We start from the raw sequence: 21,114 nt of genomic DNA on the forward strand, positions 1-21,114 counted from the left end.
TCTCGATTTTGATTTGGCATAGGAGAAGAAATACTTTGGGTTTCTTTTGATTTCATTTATGGCTTTTAGTTCTTCCCGCGATTCCTGACTCCTAAAGGATTCTTTTAGCTTAAGTTCGATGCTTGCTATTTCTCTGACCAGTGTCTCCCTACGCATTTCAGATATATTGACCTCTTTTAGCCGCTCTGTTATTCTTTTCCGTCGCCTGTAAAGGGAGCGCCTGTCTCTTTCTGTTTTACATCTACTCCTCCTTTTTCTTAGAGGAATAAGCCTTGTGCATACATCGAGTGCTACCGAGTTAATCTGTTCTAGGCATAAGTTGGGGTCTGTGTTGCTTAGTATATCTTCCCAGCTTATATCGGTTAGGACTTGGTTTACTTGGTCCCACTTTATGTTTTTGTTATTGAAGTTGAATTTGGTGAATGCTCCCTCGTGACTAATCTCCTTATGTCGGTCTGGGGCTCCGCGCATACATGACTGAACCTCAATTATGTTGTGATCTGAGTATATTGTTTTTGATATGGTGATATTTCTTATCAGATCATCATTGTTAGTGAAGATGAGGTCTAGTGTATTCTCCAGTCTAGTAGGCTCTATTATTTGCTGGTTTAAATTGAATTTTGTGCAGAGATTTAAAAGCTCGCGTGAGTGTGAGTTTTCATCAGAGCTGCCTCCTGGTGTTATTACTGCAACAATATTATTTGCTATATTCCTCCATTTTAGGTGCCTTAAGTTGAAATCCCCCAGGAGCAAGATGTTGGGTGCAGGAGCTGGAAGGTTTTCCAGACAGTGGTCAATTTTTAACAGCTGTTCCTGGAATTGCTGGGATGTTGCATCCGGAGGCTTGTAGACTATCACAATGACTAGGTTTTGGTTCTCGACCTTTACTGCTAAAACTTCCACTACATCATTTGAGGCATTTAGCAGTTCTGTGCAAACAAGTGACTCTGCAATGTACAGGCCAACCCCCCCTTTTGCCTGTTCACTCTGTCACATCTGTATAGGTTGTAACCTGGGATCCATATTTCGTTGTCCAAGTGATCCTTTATGTGGGTCTCAGTGAAAGCCGCGAACATTGCCTTTGCCTCTGCAAGCAGTCCACGGATGAAAGGTATTTTGTTGTTTGTTGCTGGCTTTAGACCCTGTATATTTGCAAAGAAGAATGTTATCGGACTGGTGGTATTGTTGGTACTGGGGGGGGATTTTTTTTCCGGCATTAGTATCTGTATCTGTTGGTTTGGAGTGGAGGCCATCGACTGTGGTTCCACTCCAGGAATGACTGGATTTGGTGTACGATTTCTGCCATTTCCTGCCAGTTTTTTTTCCTTCCTGGCACTAAAAAACCTCTCCCTCTTGAGTGGCTGTGGCTACCCAGGTTTTCCCATGGCCTGGATGTTTTGTATCTTTTTGTCCCCTTTAGATGGTATGCCTGGCAATTTAAATTATAGCACAGTCTTTCCTGTACTGAAGAGGTACACAGTTCAGGGTGAAAAAGCTTACAGGAAGGGAGTTTGCATTTTCCTGTTGTCATATGGGCATGGCATTTCCTAGGGTGGTCATAGTTGCACGTCCCATCTGTTTTTCCAGATTTCCCATGCCAGCAGATACCGAGTGCATAGTATGTGCACAGGCTTGGTTTCCGTTTGCCTTGGGTTTCTGTGACTGTATTCCCTGTTGGTGCATGTTTCCCTGTCTTACTTCTATCCTCCCTAGCACCAACAATGGAGCTCCCACCATTTGTTTTTGGTAATATATCCTCACTATTGCTAGTGGAGTCCTCTTGTTTGCTATTTCCTGCGGTATTTCTAGTTTGCAATATTGGTTTTATCTTATCTTTGACTACACTTGTTTCCCTACTATGGCTCCTGTCCCCTATGAGGTCATTCATATGTATTCCTTCCTGCGTATAATTCCCGACTACCTGGACAAAATCTCCAGCTTCACCATTACTGTCTCCCAGGACAGCATCTCCAGCTTCCCCATTACTGTCTCCCAGGACAGCATCTCCAGCTTCACCATTACTGTCTCCCAGGACAGCACCTCCAGCTTCACCATTACTGTCTCCCAGGACAGCACCTCCAGCTTCCCCATTACTGTCTCCCAGGACAGCACTATCAGCCCCCCATTTACTGACTACCAGGACATCATCTCCAGCCTTACAGTTTCTGACTACATGGCCAGTATCAAGGGCAGTACCATTCAGCCCGGACTTTTTATGTTCCCATCTGTTGTAGAAAGCTTCCAGGTTTTCTATGAAAGCAGCTTTGATGTTGACCTCTTTTAATACCCTTGTGATTTTAGTCCACAGATTTATCTCATTTGGGCATACCCAAAAACACTTCCCTGTTTTAATACTGCTTGTAGCTAGTTCTTGGATATCTGCACAAGGGGCGTGACACCAATTTCCACAGAAATGACAATTTATGCATGTGGAAGCCCGTTTGTTTGACTGACCACAGACTACACACAGCTTCATAATGATTTGAATGGTTGATTTACTGCAATTCTACTAGCAACCTCTTGAATATTCTATTAATAACCTGCTAGGTGGTGCACAACGAAACCGTTTGAAACCAGTCCAGGGTTCGGACCAGTCAAGGGTTCGGACCAGTCAAGGGTTCGGACCAGTCAAGGGTTCGGACCAGTCTATCTGATCTGATCAGTGGGTCACTTATTTAAACCATACTCCATACTCCATCAGTAACTTTCTAAATTATTTCTCTATGTATTTCTTAAAGGTAAGGTAAGGTAAAGGTAAAGGTAAAGGTAAAGGTAAGGTAAGGTAAGGTAAGGTAAGGTAAGGTAAGGTAATGTTGGGTAAGCTAAGGAAAGGTTAGGTTAGGATAATTTAGGTAAGATTTGTCAGGAGACATGACAAGTGCTTCCTGACGTGGGTCTTAGTCAGATGATGACCCACAGCTGGAGTTATTGGTCGTCTGACTGAGGCTTTCTACTGGCTAACCACTCCACCCCTTTAAAAATTATAGTAATACATAATTATAACCATTTCATTATATATTAAAGAAGGGAGATGAAATGAATAAGGGAACACACACACACACAGGATAATTATTAGAATGAAGAATTGTGAAATAGAAACAGGGAAGCAGAGAATTCTCTTATTATGTGAGATGAGTCAGAGTGAAAGTGTCCCATGGCTGGGTTGGTAGCGCACTCGCCTCACACACTGAGGTCTGTGGTTCAATCCTTGGTATGGATGAAAACACTGGGATGTGTTTCCTTAAGACATCTGTTGTCCCTGTTCACCTAGCAGTAAGTAGGTACCTGGGTGTTAGTGGACTGGTGTGGGTGGCATCCTGGGGACAAAATTAACCTAAATCGCTGGAAATGCTCTGCATAACCAGGAACTTTCTGTAGAGTATGTCATTAATGTCAGCTATGGTCTGTATAGCCAGGGACTTTCTATATAGCATGTCAGTGATGTCAGCTATGGTCTATACAAGTTGTATCATGTACTTGTAGAAATAAACATTATTATTATAGGTGAGCGTAGTACACTGCCCCCTGATGATGGGGCACTAAGATGCCCAAACCCATAAAAATGGGGAAATAGGTTATTACCATAATCATTATCTATCCCTGTTTCTGTGAATGCAATGTACAGCACATTCTTGAAGACAATTCTCATGCTGTAACACACTTATTATACATGTACACTGTATATTACCAGACAAAAGTCAGTCTGAGCAAAGCAGGTGACCCGAAAAAGAAGACATTCTTTCGTCATCATCACTCACTCCATCCCTGTCTTGCCAGAGAAGTGCTGATACTACAGTTCAAAAACTGTAACATATCTCCACCCCTCCTTCAGAGTGCAAGCACTGTACTTCCCACCTCCAGGACTCGAGTCCGGCTAACTGGTTTCCCTGAATCCCTTCATGTTACTTTGGTCATACTCCAACAATATGTCGTCATAAAAACCACGTCACTTCTAACACACTCATGCACACTTGTTGGAAGTTCAAGCCCCTCACACACAAAAACCCTCCAGCCATTCCTAGGATGACCCCTTATCCTGCCTTCATCTTTCAACAAACTGGACATATCCCACAGAGGCAGGGTGGCCCAAAAGGAAAAACGATAGTTTCTCCTTTTAAATTTAGTAATATATACATTCTAGTGGCATTTTAGTTGCCTCTTAAGACACAAGGCTTACGCAGGAAGAATTCTGTTCCACTTCCCCATGGAGATAAGAGGAATTAAACAAGAACTAGTAAGAAAATAGAAGAAAACCCAGAGGGGTGTGTATATACAGTGGGCCCTTGGGTAACGATGTCATTGGATAACAAAAAAATCAGATAGCGACACATTTTTGCGTCAAAATATTGGCTCGGTTACCGAAAAAGAACTCGGTTGAAGACATTCATCCGTGTCCGCACGGTCTGAGCCACCCTGCTACTCCATGTACAGCCAGTGTGCCATTGTTTACAAGCCAGTGAGGATGATTCCACATGTACATGCGACATATTTTGTATTATTCCATTGTTTTCAGTGCTTGTAACTGTTAAATAAGCCACCATGGGCCCAAAGAAAGCTTCTAGTGCCAGCCCTGTGGTAAAGAGGGTGAGAAATACTATTGAAATGAAGAAAGAGATCATCGCAAAATACAAAAGTGGAGTGCGTGTCTCCAAGTTGGTCAGGTTATATAACAAACCCCATTCAACCATCACTACTATCTTGGCCAACAAAAAGGCAATCAAAGAAGCTGTTGTTGCGAAAGGTGCAAGTGTGCTTACAAAACAGAGATCGCAAATACTCGAAGATGTGGAGAGACTGTTGTTGGTGTGGATCAACAAGAAACAATTACAGTATTAGGAGATAGTGTTTCTCAGTCAATAATATGTGAAAGGCATGCGAATCTCATTAAGAAAATGCCTCCAAATAGTGCTCATATTGATGAATTTAAGGCCAGCAAAGGCTGGTTTGAGATTTAAGAATTGTAGTGGCATACACAGTGTGATGAGGCATGGTGAAGCTGCCAGTTCTGACAAAAAAGCGGCTGAAAAATATGTGCAGGACTTTAAGGGGTACATAAAGGCTGAAAAATTAAAACCCCAACAAGTGTTCAATTGTGATGAAACAGGCCTGTTTTGGAAGAAAATGCCAAACAGGACCTACATTACTCAGGAGGAAAAGGCACTCCCAGGACACAAGCCTATGATAGACAGGCTAGCTCTCATGGTTTGTAGTAATGCTAGTGGGGATTGCAAAGTGAAGCCTTTATTCGTGTATCACTCTGAAACTCCCTGAGTGTTCAAGAAAAACAGTGTCGTCAAGACTAAATTGTGTGTGATGTGGAGAGCAAACAGTAAGGCATGGGTAACCAGGGGTAGTTTCCTTGATTGGTTCTATGACGTGTTTGGCCCCAGTGTGAAAAAAAATACCTCCTGGAAAATAAATTGCCACTCCAGTGCCTCCTGTTAATGGACAATGCTCCTGCTCAGCTTCAAGACTTGGAAGAGCGAATTGTGGGGGAGTTTAGTTTTATCAAAGTCAAGTTTTTGCCTCCTAACACAACTCTCCTCCAGCCCATGGACCAGCAGGTCAGCAGGTCATTTCAAACTTCAAAAAACTGTACACCAAAGCAGTGTTTCAAAAGTGCTTTTAAGTGACCTCAGACACTGAATTGACCCTAAGAGAGTTCTGGAAAGATCACTTCAATATCCTCAGTTGCATAAACCTTATAGGTAAAGCTTGGGAGGGAGTGACTTGCAGGACTTGGAGCTCTGCTTGGAGAAAACTGTGGCCAGAATGTGTACAAGAGAGGGATTTTGAAGGGTTTGGGACTAACCCTGAGGAGCCTATGCCAGTTGTGGAATCTATTGTGGCATTGGGGAAGTCCATGGGGTTGGAGGCTAGTGATGAGGATGTGGAAGAGTTGGTGGAGGACGACAATGAAGAGATAACCACTACAGAGCTGCAAGAGCTTGAGGTGCAACAGCAACAGACCACAGCTCAGGAATTTCCTTCAGAGGAGGAGGAGGAGGAGGAGGAAGAGAGATGGAAGAAGTTTCCTTTGTCAAAGATTAAGGACATTTGTACAATGTGGACAAAGGTGCAAGCATTTATGGATGAACATTACCCTGACACAGCTGTTGCAGGCTGTATTGGCAACATGTACAATGACAATATTGTGTCCCATTTTAGGGAAATCTTAAAGAGACACCAGAAGCAGAGCTCTCTGGGCAGATTTTTGGTGCGACAGGGGTCCAGTGACTCTCAAGCTGGTCCTAGTGGCATTAAAAACAAAGAAGGGTGGTAACCCTTCCAAACAATTGTAAACTCCTCCATCCTCTGCCCTCCTATCTCATCACTCATCATTAAGTCCTCAATAAAGGTAAGTGTCATTTCAGTATTGTTTATTCTGCATATCTCATTGTTTTCTGTGTAGGGAAATGTATATTTCATGTAAAATATTATTTTGTTTAATACTTTTGGGTGTCTGGAACGGATTAATTGGATTTCCATTATTTCTTACGGGGAAAATTAATTCGGATAATGAAAAAATCGGTTAAAGACAAGCTCTCTGGAATGGATTAATGTCGTTATCCTAGGGTCCACTGTATATGCTTGTACATGTATGCGTAGTGTGACCTAAGTGTAAATAGAAGTAGCAAGACATACCTAAAATCTTGCCTGTTTATGAGACAGATAAAAGACACCAGCAATCCTACCATCATGTAAAACAATTACAGGTTTCCATTTTACACTCATCTGGCAGGACCATAGTACCTCTCTGGGCAGTTACTGTCTACCAACCTACTACCACAGGACAGTAGTACCTCCCTGGGTGGTTACTATCTACCAACCAACTACCACAGGATGGTAGTACCTCCCTAGGTGGTTGCTGTCTACCAACCTACTACCACAGGACAGTAGTATCTCCCTGGGTGGTTGCTGTCTACCAACCAACTACCACAATATGGTAGTACCTCCCTGGGTGGTTGCTGTCTACCAGTCTACTACCACAGGACAGTAGTACTACCACAGGACAGTAGTACTACCACAGGACAGTAGTACTACCACAGGACAGTAGTACTACCACAGGATGGTAGTACATCTGTGGGTGGTTGCTATCTACCAACCAACTACCACAGGATGGTAGTACCTACCTGGGTGGTTGCTGTCTATCAACCTCCTACCACAGGATGGTAGTACCTACCTAGGTGGTTGCTATCTACCAACCTACTACCACAGGATGGTAGTACCTCCCTGGGTGGTTGGTGTCTACCAACCTACTACCACAGAATGGTAGTACCTACCTGGGTGGTTGCTGTTTACCACCCTACTACCACAGGATGGTAGTACCTACCTGGTAAGTTGCTGTCTACCAACCTATTACCACAGGATGGTAGTACCTAACGGGGTGGTTGCTGTCTACCAACCTACTACCTTAGGACATATAAATATATGAATAATAACCTAACAAATACTATAAATAATGTCCTTAGAAATATTATTTTACAGTGGTGGAGTGAATGATGATCAAGTGTTTCTTCTTTTTCGGGTCACCCTCCCTTGGTGGGTGACAGCCGCTGTGTTAAAAATTAACAAATTTAATTTCCTCTTGCCTAGTTCAAACCCACTCTCATACAGTAAAGAGGAAGGGCCGGTAACTGTGACTCGACTCCTGCAACCACAAATGAGTACACTTGCCACACACACACACAAAACTTCCCCTCCTTCTCTAACAAAAGCACTACATTCAGGTTTTAATGGAATATACCCACTCAATATTACTAAGCTGCTTTTTGAGGGTTAGGTTAATATACCCCAATGAGGAGATTCATAGAACTGACGAGGAAAAAAAGGTGAGTGGAGCACTGAGGAATCTGTGGAGACAAAGAATGTTATCCATGGAAGCAAAGAGGGAAATGTATGGGAGTACAGTGGTACCAATGATCCTATATTGGTGTGAAGTATGGGTGATGAGTGTTGCAACAAAGAGAAGGCTGGAGGCGGTGGAGGGAGGGAGGGAGGAGGCTGGAGGTAGTGGAGATGCCGTCTGAGGGCAATGTGTGGTGTGAATAAAATGCAGAGAATTCGTAGTTTGGAAATTAGGAGGGCGTGTGGGATTACAAAAACTATTAACCATAGGGCTGAGAAGGGGTTGTTGAGGTGGTCTGGACATTTAGAGAGGATGGAATGAAACAAGAATGACTTCGAGTGTGTATAAATCAGTAGTGGAGGGAAGGTGGGGTAGGGGTCGGCCTAGGAAAGGTTGGAGGGAGGGGGTAAAGGATGTTTTGTGTGTGAGGGGCTTTGACTTCCAGCAAATGTGTGTGAGCCTATTAGATAGGAGGAAGTGGAGATAAATGGTTTTATGATTTGACGTGCTGTTTTAGTGTGAGCAAAGTAACAGGAAGGGATTCAGAGTAACTGGTTAGGTGGACTTGAGTACTGGAGGTGGAAAGTATAGTGGCTGCACTCTGAAGGACGGGTGTGATGTGGCAGTTTTTTAATTGTAGTATAAGTGCATCTCTGGCAAGATAGTGATGGAATGAATGATGATGAAAGTGTTTTTCTTTTTCAGGTCACCCTGCCTTGGTGGGAAACGGTCGATGTGTTAAGAAAAAAAAAAAAAACGGCAACTATAAGGTCACCACAACCCTTTAACCAAACAATAACCAGAACACACGGAAGTATGAGTATTTTTGCTGAATATATTTTGATGAAAGTCAGAAAAAAAATTATCAAAAAAATTCCACAAATTGAAAGCCGCTTCTGTGTCCAGAAATTTGAAAAATAAAAACATCTTATCTTCTAAATAACAGAGAAGCTTTTTTTTTTTTTTAAAGGTAATGCTACAAACTCCAATCCGATGCAATATTTATGGAATTGCACAAGAACGAATTTGGCAGCCATGGCGGAGATTGACTTGTGGCTGGTAATATACACGTTTCAAACTGATGGACCCAATTTCAAAACAGTATACATGTATATCATGACTGGGTCCATCTCTTTGAAACACCCTGTATTTCACGCACATTACAAAGAGTTAAATAAATATAAACACGCCGTGTGTACACACTACTAGGTTTTGCAAACGAGAATTACCTCAACTGGTTTGATACATGTGCTTTTTTTTGCAATTGATTAACCCTTTGACTGTCGCAACCCCGAAATCCCGAAGTGTCTCGTGTCGCAAAATATCCCCCCCCCCTAAAAAAAAAAAAAAAAACTTATGAAATGATAGAGAATCTTTTCCAGATGGTAAGGACACCAAAAGTATGAAATTTGACGGAAAACTTACAGAATTACGCTCTCGCAAAGTTAGCAATCTCAGCGATATATACGCATCGGCAATTTTGCCCACTTTGAGCCCTATTTTCGGCCAATTCCATTGTTCCAGTCGACCAAGGTCAAAGCTATTTCTTTAGAACTCCATTTATTCTATCAATTGAGTACAAGAAACTGTCCATTTACCAATTTCAACTACCCAATAAAGTGGTCACAAATTGGCAATTTGGGCATTTTCATGCAAATTAAAAAAGATGCCAATTTCAAAATAGGGTCCAGAATAAACAATGCAGACATTCCTGGCACTAAAATAACATTTTCTCTGTTCATCAGTCACATCTCCTGGCCCCTCTTATATTACTCTTGCTTTCTATTTTGAGTTTTTATTCACATAAAAAATAGGAAGATTTACTGTTATGTAGACTAATGCATTATTGTAAAAATGGTATAAATAATATGAGTGCACTTGTGAAAGAATATTAGACTCACCAGTTGATGTGTATCGGACGCGTGGCATGATTCCTTTACTCTTGAACATCAGCAAAAATCGAACATTTCCACTACTTTGAGCTGAATTTCAAGGTCCTTTTCATCATGAAACTATTCAAAATCATCTCCATTTCTGTAATATGTCTTCCATTCTATCAAATGAGACCAAGAAAACGACAATACAATTATAAATACTTTATGAAAATAAACTTCAAAGTCGGCATTTTAATCCAACAACACTGTCAGAATTTCTTCTTCTCATTATGCACTGCGTGCTGCAGGATTTTTTTTATACTGCACACGCTGACCACACAGACTTATTCTCTCACATGTGGGCCTACCAGCTTTCTCCTGCTTAATTTGAAACCGCTAGAATTTTGGAGTATAAATATGTCAGAAACACTTGCTCGTAAGAGGTATATATATGACCGAAACAGCCAAAGGGTTAAAATACAGCCAGGTCTTGATTAGTGTGAATAATGGATCCTGTGGACTGGTCGCATTATTCAAATTCGCACGATTTGAATTACAGTATTTTACAGCATATAAGACGCACCACAAATTTTGCACAAAATGTGTTGGACAAATAAACTTCGAGGGGAATTTTCTAGCCAGTTAAATGGAATTATTCGTATATCCCAAGCCTGACCCCAGGCGTGAACCCAAGCCTGATCCCAACCATGACCCCAAGCCTGACCTCAAGACTGATCTTCACTGTGTAGGGCACAATTTTGAGGGTCAGATTTAAAAAAAAAAATAAAATAAAAAAAAAAAAAAAAAAAAAAAAAACGTCTTATATGCCACAAAATAAGGCACTGTATTTTCCGGCATATAATATGCATGAGCATGTAAGACGATGTTTGCAAACAGTTGTAACATTAGTAAACAACTGCTAAATCATAACAAAGCCGACCCTTGACCCAGACCTTGAGCATGTAAAGCGCAGACTGATTTTCAAAGACTTTTTGTAGGGAAAAGGCGCACCTTATATATACCAGAAAATATGGTATATATAATTTTTGTGCAATATTTGAAGATTGTGGGGAGAACTAGAATTAATCAATTTTGCATTACATCGAAATTCACACTAGTATTTGAATGTGCACTAATTGAGACCTAGCAGTACAGATATCTACTGTAGCAATTATATGAAATAATCAAGATTTGATTCTATATGAACCTTGATTTTACATGAACCTTGATTCTACATGAATTATGTTATTATTAAATAAAAAAATATTCATGGTTGTAGCATAAAATTTGCAGCCAAATTCAATGTTAAAATTTCTGCAAATAATTTTTAACCATGTAAATATAAATATTAATGTTTTGCTGGCAGATTTCATTTGTTTTTTGAACTTTAATGTAAAGTTTAACTTTATTAAGGTGATAAAGGTAGCATTTTAGCAGCACTCTTGTTGAAACTGAATTCATCTTGTTACATTGTCGTTCAGTCGTAAGTGTAAATATTTTATGAATTTCGATGTGACATGTCGAGCTCAACTACTATTGTCACTGTGATCCTGTGTTTCTTTATCAGTATCCTTCATGTCAGAGGTCTCCCTGCTGGAGGCAGAGTCCTCGTATGCCTTATACGGCGAGATTATCCTGAAGTCTTTAAGACATTGAACATTGCTATCTATCCTATCTTGTATGTGAGTTCTCATGTGATTTACAAGATTGGTTTTGTATAAAAAACCCCTCAGACATTTTGAACACCGATAAGGTTGTTCTCTGTTGTGACTACGGATGTGTTTTGCTAAGCGAAATCGTCGTGAAAAACTTTTGGAACATACTGAACAATTATACGATTTATCTTCTGTGTGGATCTTTATGTGATCTATTAGATTTGATTTGGTGGAGAAATCTTTCTGACACTCAGAACAGGTGTATGGTTTGTGTCCCGAGTGTAGAGCCATGTGTTGAATCAGAGAGCAGTGTCGAGGAAACGACTTCCAACACTCAGAACATTGGTATGGTTTCTCACCCGTGTGAAGCCTCATGTGCTTAACCAGAGATGAGTTTACAGAAAACTCTTTGGAACACACCGAACACTGGTATGGTTTCTCTCTTGTGTGAACCCTCATGTGCGTCACAAGGTGACCTCTTTGTTTAAATTCTTTTTGACACACTGTACACTGATATGGTTTTTCTCCTGTATGAATTCTCTTATGTTGTTTTAGGGTAGATTTATCCTGAAAGTCTTTTAGACACTCTGAACAATGATACGGCTTCTCCCCTGTATGAACTCTCTGATGTGTCTTAAGGTTAAAGCTAAACTTAAAGGACTTTAAACATATCGGACAATGATACGGTTTTTCTCCAGTATGTATTCTCATGTGTTTATCAAGGGCAGTTTTAATTGTAAATTGCTTTGGACACTCTGAACACTTATGTGTCACCCGTTCTGTGTGAACTTTCATGTGTGTCATCAAGTGACTTCTCCTCTTAAAACTTTTCTGACACACTGAACAGGGAAACGGCTTGATCCCCGTGTGGATTTTTTTATGCTGCGTCAGAGCAGATTTATCCTTGAAGTTTTTGAGACACTCAGAGCACTGATAGGGCTTCTCCCCAGTGTGGATCCTCTGATGTATCGTCAGACGACAGCTAAATGAGAACTTCTTAAAACACACCGGACACTGGTAAGGCTTTTTTTTAGTGCCGACAGTGATATTAGCTTTACTGTCCTCAAAGCTTTCATCTACTGTACTTTCTTGAAAGTGCATATTGACTAGGCTCTCCTGATAACTTACATTTGCGCTACTGTCCTGGAAATCCATGTTGGCTAAACTTTCCTGGAAATTCATGTTTACTTTGCTCTCCAGATAACTTATATTGGGATCATTTTCATGATATGTTATGGTTGTTTCACTCTCCGGATAACCCATACCTGATTTACCATCCGGATAACCCATACCTGATTTACCGTCTGGATAATCCATACTTGATTTACCCTCCGGATAATCCATACTTGATTTACCCTCTGGATAATCCATACTTGATTTACCCTCTGGATAATCCATGCTTGATTTACCCTCTGGATAATCCATACTTGATTTACCCTCTGGATAATCCATACTTGATTTGCCATCTGGATAATCCATACTTGATTTACCATCTGGATAACCTATACTTGCTTTACCGTCTGGATAACCTATACTTGCTTTACCGTCTGGATAACCTATACTTGCTTTACCGTCTGGATAACCTATACTTGCTTTACCATCTGGATAACCTATGCCTGATTTACCGTCTGAATAACTCATACTTGATTTACTGTCCGGGTAACTCATACTTGATTTACCGTCCGGATAACTCGTACTTGATTTTCCATCCGGATAACCCATACTTGATTTACCACCTGGATAACCCATACTCGATTTACCATCCGGATAACCCATACTTGCTTTACCATCTGGATAACCCATACTTGCTTTACCATCTGGATAACCCATACTTGCTTTACCACCTGGATAACCCATACTTGCTTTACCATGTGAATAACCCATATTTGCTTTACCATCCGGATAACCTATACTCGATTTACCATCTGGATAACCAATACTTGATTTACCATCTGGATAACCTATACTTGATTTACCATCTGGATAACCAATACCTGCCCTACTGTCGGGATAACCCATACTTGATTTACCGTCAGGATAACTCATCTCTGCTTTAATTCCTTAAAAAGTTATATACAAAAACAACTCTAAAAACAATTATAATGCACCCGAAGACTCATAACATAGTCAGATTATTTACACTGTCAGAACCTTTTTGTTCCAGTATGAACTTTCATGCATTCCTGAACAACTGAAGACACTGAACTCTGAAAAAAAAAAAAATTATTTAGATTTATATCATTGTAGACATTTCTATATAATCTTCTATTCAAGTCACTGCAAATGAAATTTTTTTTCAAACATGAATTCTCTTATTACTAAACAAATGCAAATTTATATTTCTTTGTGATGTACAAAGATAATATAATTTACAAGTAATAAAAAATGGTACACACACAAAAAAACAAGGTCATTAGTATGCAATGTATATTTTGACTTTGGTGCAATAGGACGGGATTAACGTGTATTCGTTTACTGACTTTTCAATACTGGTATTTAGTTACAGTAATAAGTTACAGTACTTATGATGGGTTCTCTGGAACACAACCCCATCATAAATCGAGCAGCACTTATAAAGTAAAAAAAAAGTGCATTTATACAAGAGGACCCCACTTTACAGCAATTTTTAGTTATAGTCATTCTTCATTTATCCAGACTTGCTACAATAAATATACTCAGCACTCACTATAAGCTAAGGGTAAAAATATTTCAAGGTAAGTAATGTGTGTACTGTATATACATTTTTTAGACCTAGCTTTATTATTAACTTAACCCTTTAACTGTGTCTGATGTACAGTGGACCCCCGCTTTACGATCACCTCCCAATGCGACCAATTATATAAGTGTATTTATGTAAGTGCATTTGTATGTGTATGTTTAGGGGTCTGAAACTGACTAATCTAATTCACAATATACCTTATGGGGACAAATTCGTTCAGTACTAGCACCTGAACATACTTCTGGAATGATATAATATCGTAAACTGAGAGTCCACTGTACTAGTACACAGGTGGTGGTACTGTGTCTGATGTTCTAGTACACAGGTGGTGGTACTGTGTCTGATGTACTAGTACACAGGTGGTGGTACTGTGTCTGATGTACTAGTACACAGGTGGTGGTACTGTGTCCACTGTACTAGTACACAGGTGGTGGTACTGTGTCTGATGTACTAGTACACAGGTGGTGGTACTGTGTCCACTGTACTAGTACACAGGTGGTGGTACTGTGTCTGATGTACTAGTACACAGGTGGTGGTACTGTGTCTGATGTACTAGTACACAGGTGGTGGTACTGTGTCTGATGTACTAGTACACAGGTGGTGGTACTGTCTGATGTACTAGTACACAGGTGGTGGTACTGTGTCTGATGTACTAGTACACAGGTGGTGGTACTGTGTCTGATGTACTAGTACACAGGTGGTGGTACTGTGTCTGATGTACTAGTACACAGGTGGTGGTACTGTGTCTGATGTACTAGTATACTGGTGGTGGTACTGTGTCCACTGTACTAGTACACAGGTGGTGGTACTGTGTCTGATGTACTAGTACACAGGTGGTGGTACTGTGTCTGATGTACTAGTACACAGGTGGTGGTACTGTGTCTGATGTACTAGTACACAGGTGGTGGTACTGTCTGATGTACTAGTACACAGGTGGTGGTACTGTCTGATGTACTAGTACACAGGTGGTGGTACTGTCTGATGTACTAGTACACAGGTGGTGGTACTGTCTGATGTACTAGTACACAGGTGGTGGTACTGTCTGATGTACTAGTACACAGGTGGTGGTACTGTGTCTGATGTACTAGTACACAGGTGGTGGTACTGTCTGATGTACTAGTACACAGGTGGTGGTACTGTCTGATGTACTAGTACACAGGTGGTGGTACTGTCTGATGTACTAGTACACAGGTGGTGGTACTGTGTCTGATGTACTAGTACACAGGTGGTGGTACTGTGTCCACTGTACTAGTACACAGGTGGTGGTACTGTGTCTGATGTACTAGTACACAGGTGGTGGTACTGTGTCTGATGTACTAGTACACAGGTGGTGGTACTGTCTGATGTACTAGTACACAGGTGGTGGTACTGTGTCTGATGTACTAGTACACAGGTGGTGGTACTGTCTGATGTACTAGTACACAGGTGGTGGTACTGTCTGATGTACTAGTACACAGGTGGTGGTACTGTGTCCACTGTACTAGTACACAGGTGGTGGTACTGTGTCTGATGTACTAGTACACAGGTGGTGGTACTGTCTGATGTACTAGTACACAGGTGGTGGTACTGTGTGTGATGTACTAGTACACAGGTGGTGGTACTGTGTCTGATGTACTAGTACACAGGTGGTGGTACTGTGTCTGATGTACTAGTACACAGGTGGTGGTACTGTGTCTGATGTACTAGTACACAGGTGGTGGTACTGTGTCCACTGTACTAGTACACAGGTGGTGGTACTGTGTCTGATGTACTAGTACACAGGTGGTGGTACTGTCTGATGTACTAGTACACAGGTGGTGGTACTGTGTCTGATGTACTAGTACACAGGTGGTGGTACTGTGTCTGATGTACTAGTACACAGGTGGTGGTACTGTGTCCACTGTACTAGTACACAGGTGGTGGTACTGTGTCTGATGTACTAGTACACAGGTGGTGGTACTGTGTCCACTGTACTAGTACACAGGTGGTGGTACTGTGTCTGATGTACTAGTACACAGGTGGTGGTACTGTCTGATGTACTAGTACACAGGTGGTGGTACTGTGTCTGATGTACTAGTACACAGGTGGTGGTACTGTGTCTGATGTACTAGTACACAGGTGGTGGTACTGTGTCCACTGTACTAGTACACAGGTGGTGGTACTGTGTCTGATGTACTAGTACACAGGTGGTGGTACTGTGTCCACTGTACTAGTACACAGGTGGTGGTACTGTGTCTGATGTACTAGTACACAGGTGGTGGTACTGTGTCTGATGTACTAGTACACAGGTGGTGGTACTGTGTCTGATGTACTAGTACACAGGTGGTGGTACTGTGTCTGATGTACTAGTACACAGGTGGTGGTACTGTGTCTGATGTACTAGTATGCAGGTGGTGGTACTGTGTCTGATGTACTAGTATGCAGGTGATGGTACTGTGTCTGATGTACTAGTACACAGGTGGTGGTACTGTGTCTGAAGTACTAGTACACAGGTGGTGGTACTGTGTCCACTGTACTAGTACACAGGTGGTGGTACTGTGTCCACTGTACTAGTACACAGGTGGTGGTACTGTGTCCACTGTACTAGTACACAGGTGGTGGTACTGTGTCTGATGTACTAGTACACAGGTGGTAGTACTGTGTCCACTGTACTAGTACACAGGTGGTGGTACTGTGTCTGATGTACTAGTACACAGGTGGTGGTACTGTGTCTGTTGTACTAGTACACAGGTGGTGGTACTGTGTCCACTGTACTAGTACACAGGTGGTGGTACTGTGTCTGATGTACTAGTATGCAGGTGGTGGTACTGTGTCTGATGTACTAGTACACAGGTGGTGGTACTGTGTCTGATGTACTAGTACACAGGTGGTGGTACTGTGTCTGATGTACTAGTACACAGGTGGTGGTACTGTGTCTGATGTACTAGTACACAGGTGGTGGTACTGTGTCCACTGTACTAGTACACAGGTGGTGGTACTGTGTCCACTGTACTAGTACACTGGTGGTGGTACTGTGTCCACTGTACTAGTACTGTCTGATGTCTAGTACACAGGTGGTGGTACTGTGTACTAGTACACAGGTGGTGGTACTGTGTCTGATGTACTAGTATGCAGGTGGTGGTACTGTGTCTGATGTACTAGTACACACTGTGTCTGATGTACTAGTACACAGGTGGTGGTACTGTGTCTGATGTACTAGTACACAGGTGGTGGTACTGTGTCTGATGTTCTAGTACACAGGTGGTGGTACTGTGTCTGATGTACTAGTACTAGTACAGGTGGTGGTACTGTGTCTAGTACACTGGTGTACTGTGTCTGATGTACTAGTACACAGGTGGTGGTACTGTGTCTGATGTTCTAGTACACAGGTGGTGGTACTGTGTCTGATGTTCTAGTACACAGGTGGTGGTACTGTGTCTGATGTACTAGTACACAGGTGGTGGTACTGTGTCTGATGTACTAGTACACAGGTGGTGGTACTGTGGTGTACTAGTACACAGGTGGTGGTACTGTGTCTGATGTACTAGTACACAGGTGGTGGTACTGTGTCTGATGTACTAGTACACAGGTGGTGGTACTGTGTCCACTGTACTAGTACACAGGTGGTGGTACTGTGTCTGATGTACTAGTACACAGGTGGTGGTACTGTGTCTGATGTACTAGTACACAGGTGGTGGTACTGTGTCTGATGTACTAGTACACAGGTGGTGGTACTGTGTCTGATGTACTAGTACACAGGTGGTGGTACTGTGTCTGATGTACTAGTACACAGGTGGTGGTACTGTGTCTGATGTACTAGTATGCAGGTGGTGGTACTGTGTCTGATGTACTAGTATGCAGGTGGTGGTACTGTGTCTGATGTACTAGTACTCAGGCGGTGGTACTGTGTCTGATGTACTAGTACACAGGTGGTGGTACTGTGTCTGATGTACTAGTACACAGGTGGTGGTACTGTGTCTGATGTACTAGTACACAGGTGGTAGTACTGTGTCCACTGTACTAGTACACAGGTGGTGGTACTGTGTCTGATGTACTAGTACACAGGTGGTGGTACTGTGTCTGATGTACTAGTACACAGGTGGTGGTACTGTGTCTGATGTACTAGTACACAGGTGGTGGTACTGTGTCTGATGTACTAGTATGCAGGTGGTGGTACTGTGTCTGATGTACTAGTACTCAGGCGGTGGTACTGTGTCTGATGTACTAGTACACAGGTGGTGGTACTGTGTCCACTGTACTAGTACACAGGTGGTGGTACTGTGTCTGATGTACTAGTATGCAGGTGGTGGTACTGTGTCTGATGTACTAGTACTCAGGCGGTGGTACTGTGTCTGATGTACTAGTACACAGGTGGTGGTACTGTGTCCACTGTACTAGTACACAGGTGGTGGTACTGTGTCTGATGTACTAGTACACAGGTGGTGGTACTGTGTCTGATGTACTAGTACACAGGTGGTGGTACTGTGTCTGATGTACTAGTACACAGGTGGTGGTACTGTGTCTGATGTACTAGTACACAGGTGGTGGTACTGTGTCTGATGTACTAGTACACAGGTGGTGGTACTGTGTCTGATGTACTAGTACACAGGTGGTGGTACTGTGTCTGATGTACTAGTACACAGGTGGTGGTACTGTGTCAGGTGGTGGTACTGTGTCTGATGTACTAGTACACAGGTGGTGGTACTGTGTCTGATGTACTAGTATGCAGGTGGTGGTACTGTGTCTGATGTACTAGTACTCAGGCGGTGGTACTGTGTCTGATGTACTAGTACTCAGGCGGTGGTACTGTGTCTGATGTACTAGTACTCAGGCGGTGGTACTGTGTCTGATGTACTAGTACTCAGGCGGTGGTACTGTGTCTGATGTACTAGTACACAGGTGGTGGTACTGTGTCCACTGTACTAGTACACAGGTGGTGGTACTGTGTCTGATGTACTAGTACACAGGTGGTGGTACTGTGTCTGATGTACTAGTACACAGGTGGTGGTACTGTGTCTGATGTACTAGTACACAGGTGGTGGTACTGTGTCCACTGTACTAGTACACAGGTGGTGGTACTGTGTCTGATGTACTAGTACTCAGGCGGTGGTACTGTGTGTGATGTACTAGTACACAGGTGGTGGTACTGTGTCTGATGTACTAGTACTCAGGCGGTGGTACTGTGTGTGATGTACTAGTACTCAGGCGGTGGTACTGTGTCTGATGTACTAGTACTGTGTACTGTGATGTACTAGTACAGGTGGTGGTACTGTGTCAGGTACTCAGGCGGTGGTACTGTGTGTGTGTACTGATGTACTAGTACTAGTACTCAGGCGGTGGTACAGGTGGTGGTACTGTGTCTGATGTACTAGTACACAGGTGGTGGTACTGTGTCCACTGTACTAGTACACAGGTGGTGGTACTGTGTCTGATGTACTAGTACTCAGGCGGTGGTACTGTGTGTGATGTACTAGTACACAGGTGGTGGTACTGTGTCTGATGTACTAGTACACAGGTGGTGGTACTGTGTCTGATGTACTAGTACACAGGTGGCGGTACTGTGTCCACTGTACTAGTACACAGGTGGTGGTACTGTGTCTGATGTACTAGTACACAGGTGGTGGTACTGTGTCTGATGTACTAGTACACAGGTGGTGGTACTGTGTCTGATGTACTAGTACACAGGTGGTGGTACTGTGTCCACTGTACTAGTACACAGGTGGTGGTACTGTGTCCGAAGTACTAGTACATGTACACTGGTACTGTGTCCGACGTATGCTGGTACTGTGTCCGACGTACTAGTACATACGCAGGTGCCAGTACTGTGTCTGACATACCAGTACGCCTCACTAACAAAAGTAAACAAAGGACCCAGGAGCTGTAGCACAACTGCCAGCTCACCTACCAGCAAACAGGCTACACAAGTGGCTCAAAGATGGCTTATTCATTCCATATTTATTACAATTTCATGATACTAACAGTGGAATTTAGCCACAAAACACACTAGATATATAAGGCAAGATAACCCAGTAAAGCCAAGATGAATAATTTCTATATTTTTAGGGGTATGACTCAAGAAATCGTAATGACACGATTGCAAATAAACCATACCCCCGGCCGGGATTGAACCCGCGGTCATAGAGTTTTGAGACTATGACCGCGGGTTCAATCCCGGCCGGGGGTATGGTTTTTTTGAGGGGTATCTACACTAAAATAATTGTTATTATAAATATTCATTACACATGGCTATAGAAGACCAAAATAGTAGAAAAATACATAATAACAATTATAAAGTATACTATATACAGTAAGACCACTGTATCCCCGGGGATACCTTCCAAGGACCTGACCCCTGTATCCCCGGGGATACCTTCTAAGGACCTGACCCCTGTATCCCCGGGGATACCTTCTAAGGACCTGACCCCTGTATCTGCAGGGGATACCTTCCAATAACCTGACCCCTGTATCTGGGGGGGATACCTTCCAAGGACCTGAACCCTGTATCCCCGGGGATAACTTCTAAGGACCTGACCCCTGTATCCGCAGGGGATACCTTCCAATAACCTGACCCCTGTATCCGTGGGGGATACCTTCCAAGGACCTGACCCCTGTATTCATGGGGGATATCTTCCAAGGACCTGACCCCTGTATCCCCGGGGGATACCTTCCAAGGACCTGATCCCCGTTTCCCCGGGGGATACCTTCCATGGACCTGACCCCTGTATCCCCGGGGACACCTTCAAAGGACCTGACCCCAGTATCCCTGGGGATATCTTTCAATGACCTGACCTTTGTATCTGCAGGGGATACCTTCCAAGGACCTGATCCCCCATATCACCAGGGGATACCTTCCATGGACCTGACCCCTGTATCCCTGGGGACACCTTCAAAGGACCTAACCCCTGTATCCCTGGGAATATCATTCAAGGACATGACCCTTGTATCTGCAGGGGATACCTTCCAAGGTAGTAATACATGAAGGATCCTGGCATCAATGATGTAGTTCTACATGAAGTATCCCGACATCAATGATGTAGTAATACATGAAGGATCCTGACA

General features: G+C 42.6%; 1 protein-coding gene across 5 annotated transcripts in view; it reads right to left on the reverse strand.

Annotated features, from left to right (window-relative positions):
* Positions 1-2,444: 2,444 nt before the first annotated feature.
* The window catches only part of LOC128704834 (zinc finger protein 502), a 37,603-nt gene continuing 18,933 nt past the window's right edge, over positions 2,445-21,114 (reverse strand). For all 5 annotated transcript variants that reach the window (XM_053799984.2, XM_053800000.2, XM_053799976.2 and 2 more), the window contains one exon: positions 2,445-13,585. In XM_053799984.2, the coding sequence (XP_053655959.2) occupies positions 11,250-13,424 (2,175 nt within the window). In that variant the 5' untranslated portion in view covers positions 13,425-13,585 and the 3' untranslated portion in view covers positions 2,445-11,249. The remainder of the gene's footprint in view (positions 13,586-21,114) is intronic.

This window comes from Cherax quadricarinatus, chromosome 3 (genome assembly GCF_038502225.1).
Source record: "Cherax quadricarinatus isolate ZL_2023a chromosome 3, ASM3850222v1, whole genome shotgun sequence".
Taxonomy (NCBI): Eukaryota; Metazoa; Arthropoda; class Malacostraca; order Decapoda; family Parastacidae; genus Cherax; species Cherax quadricarinatus.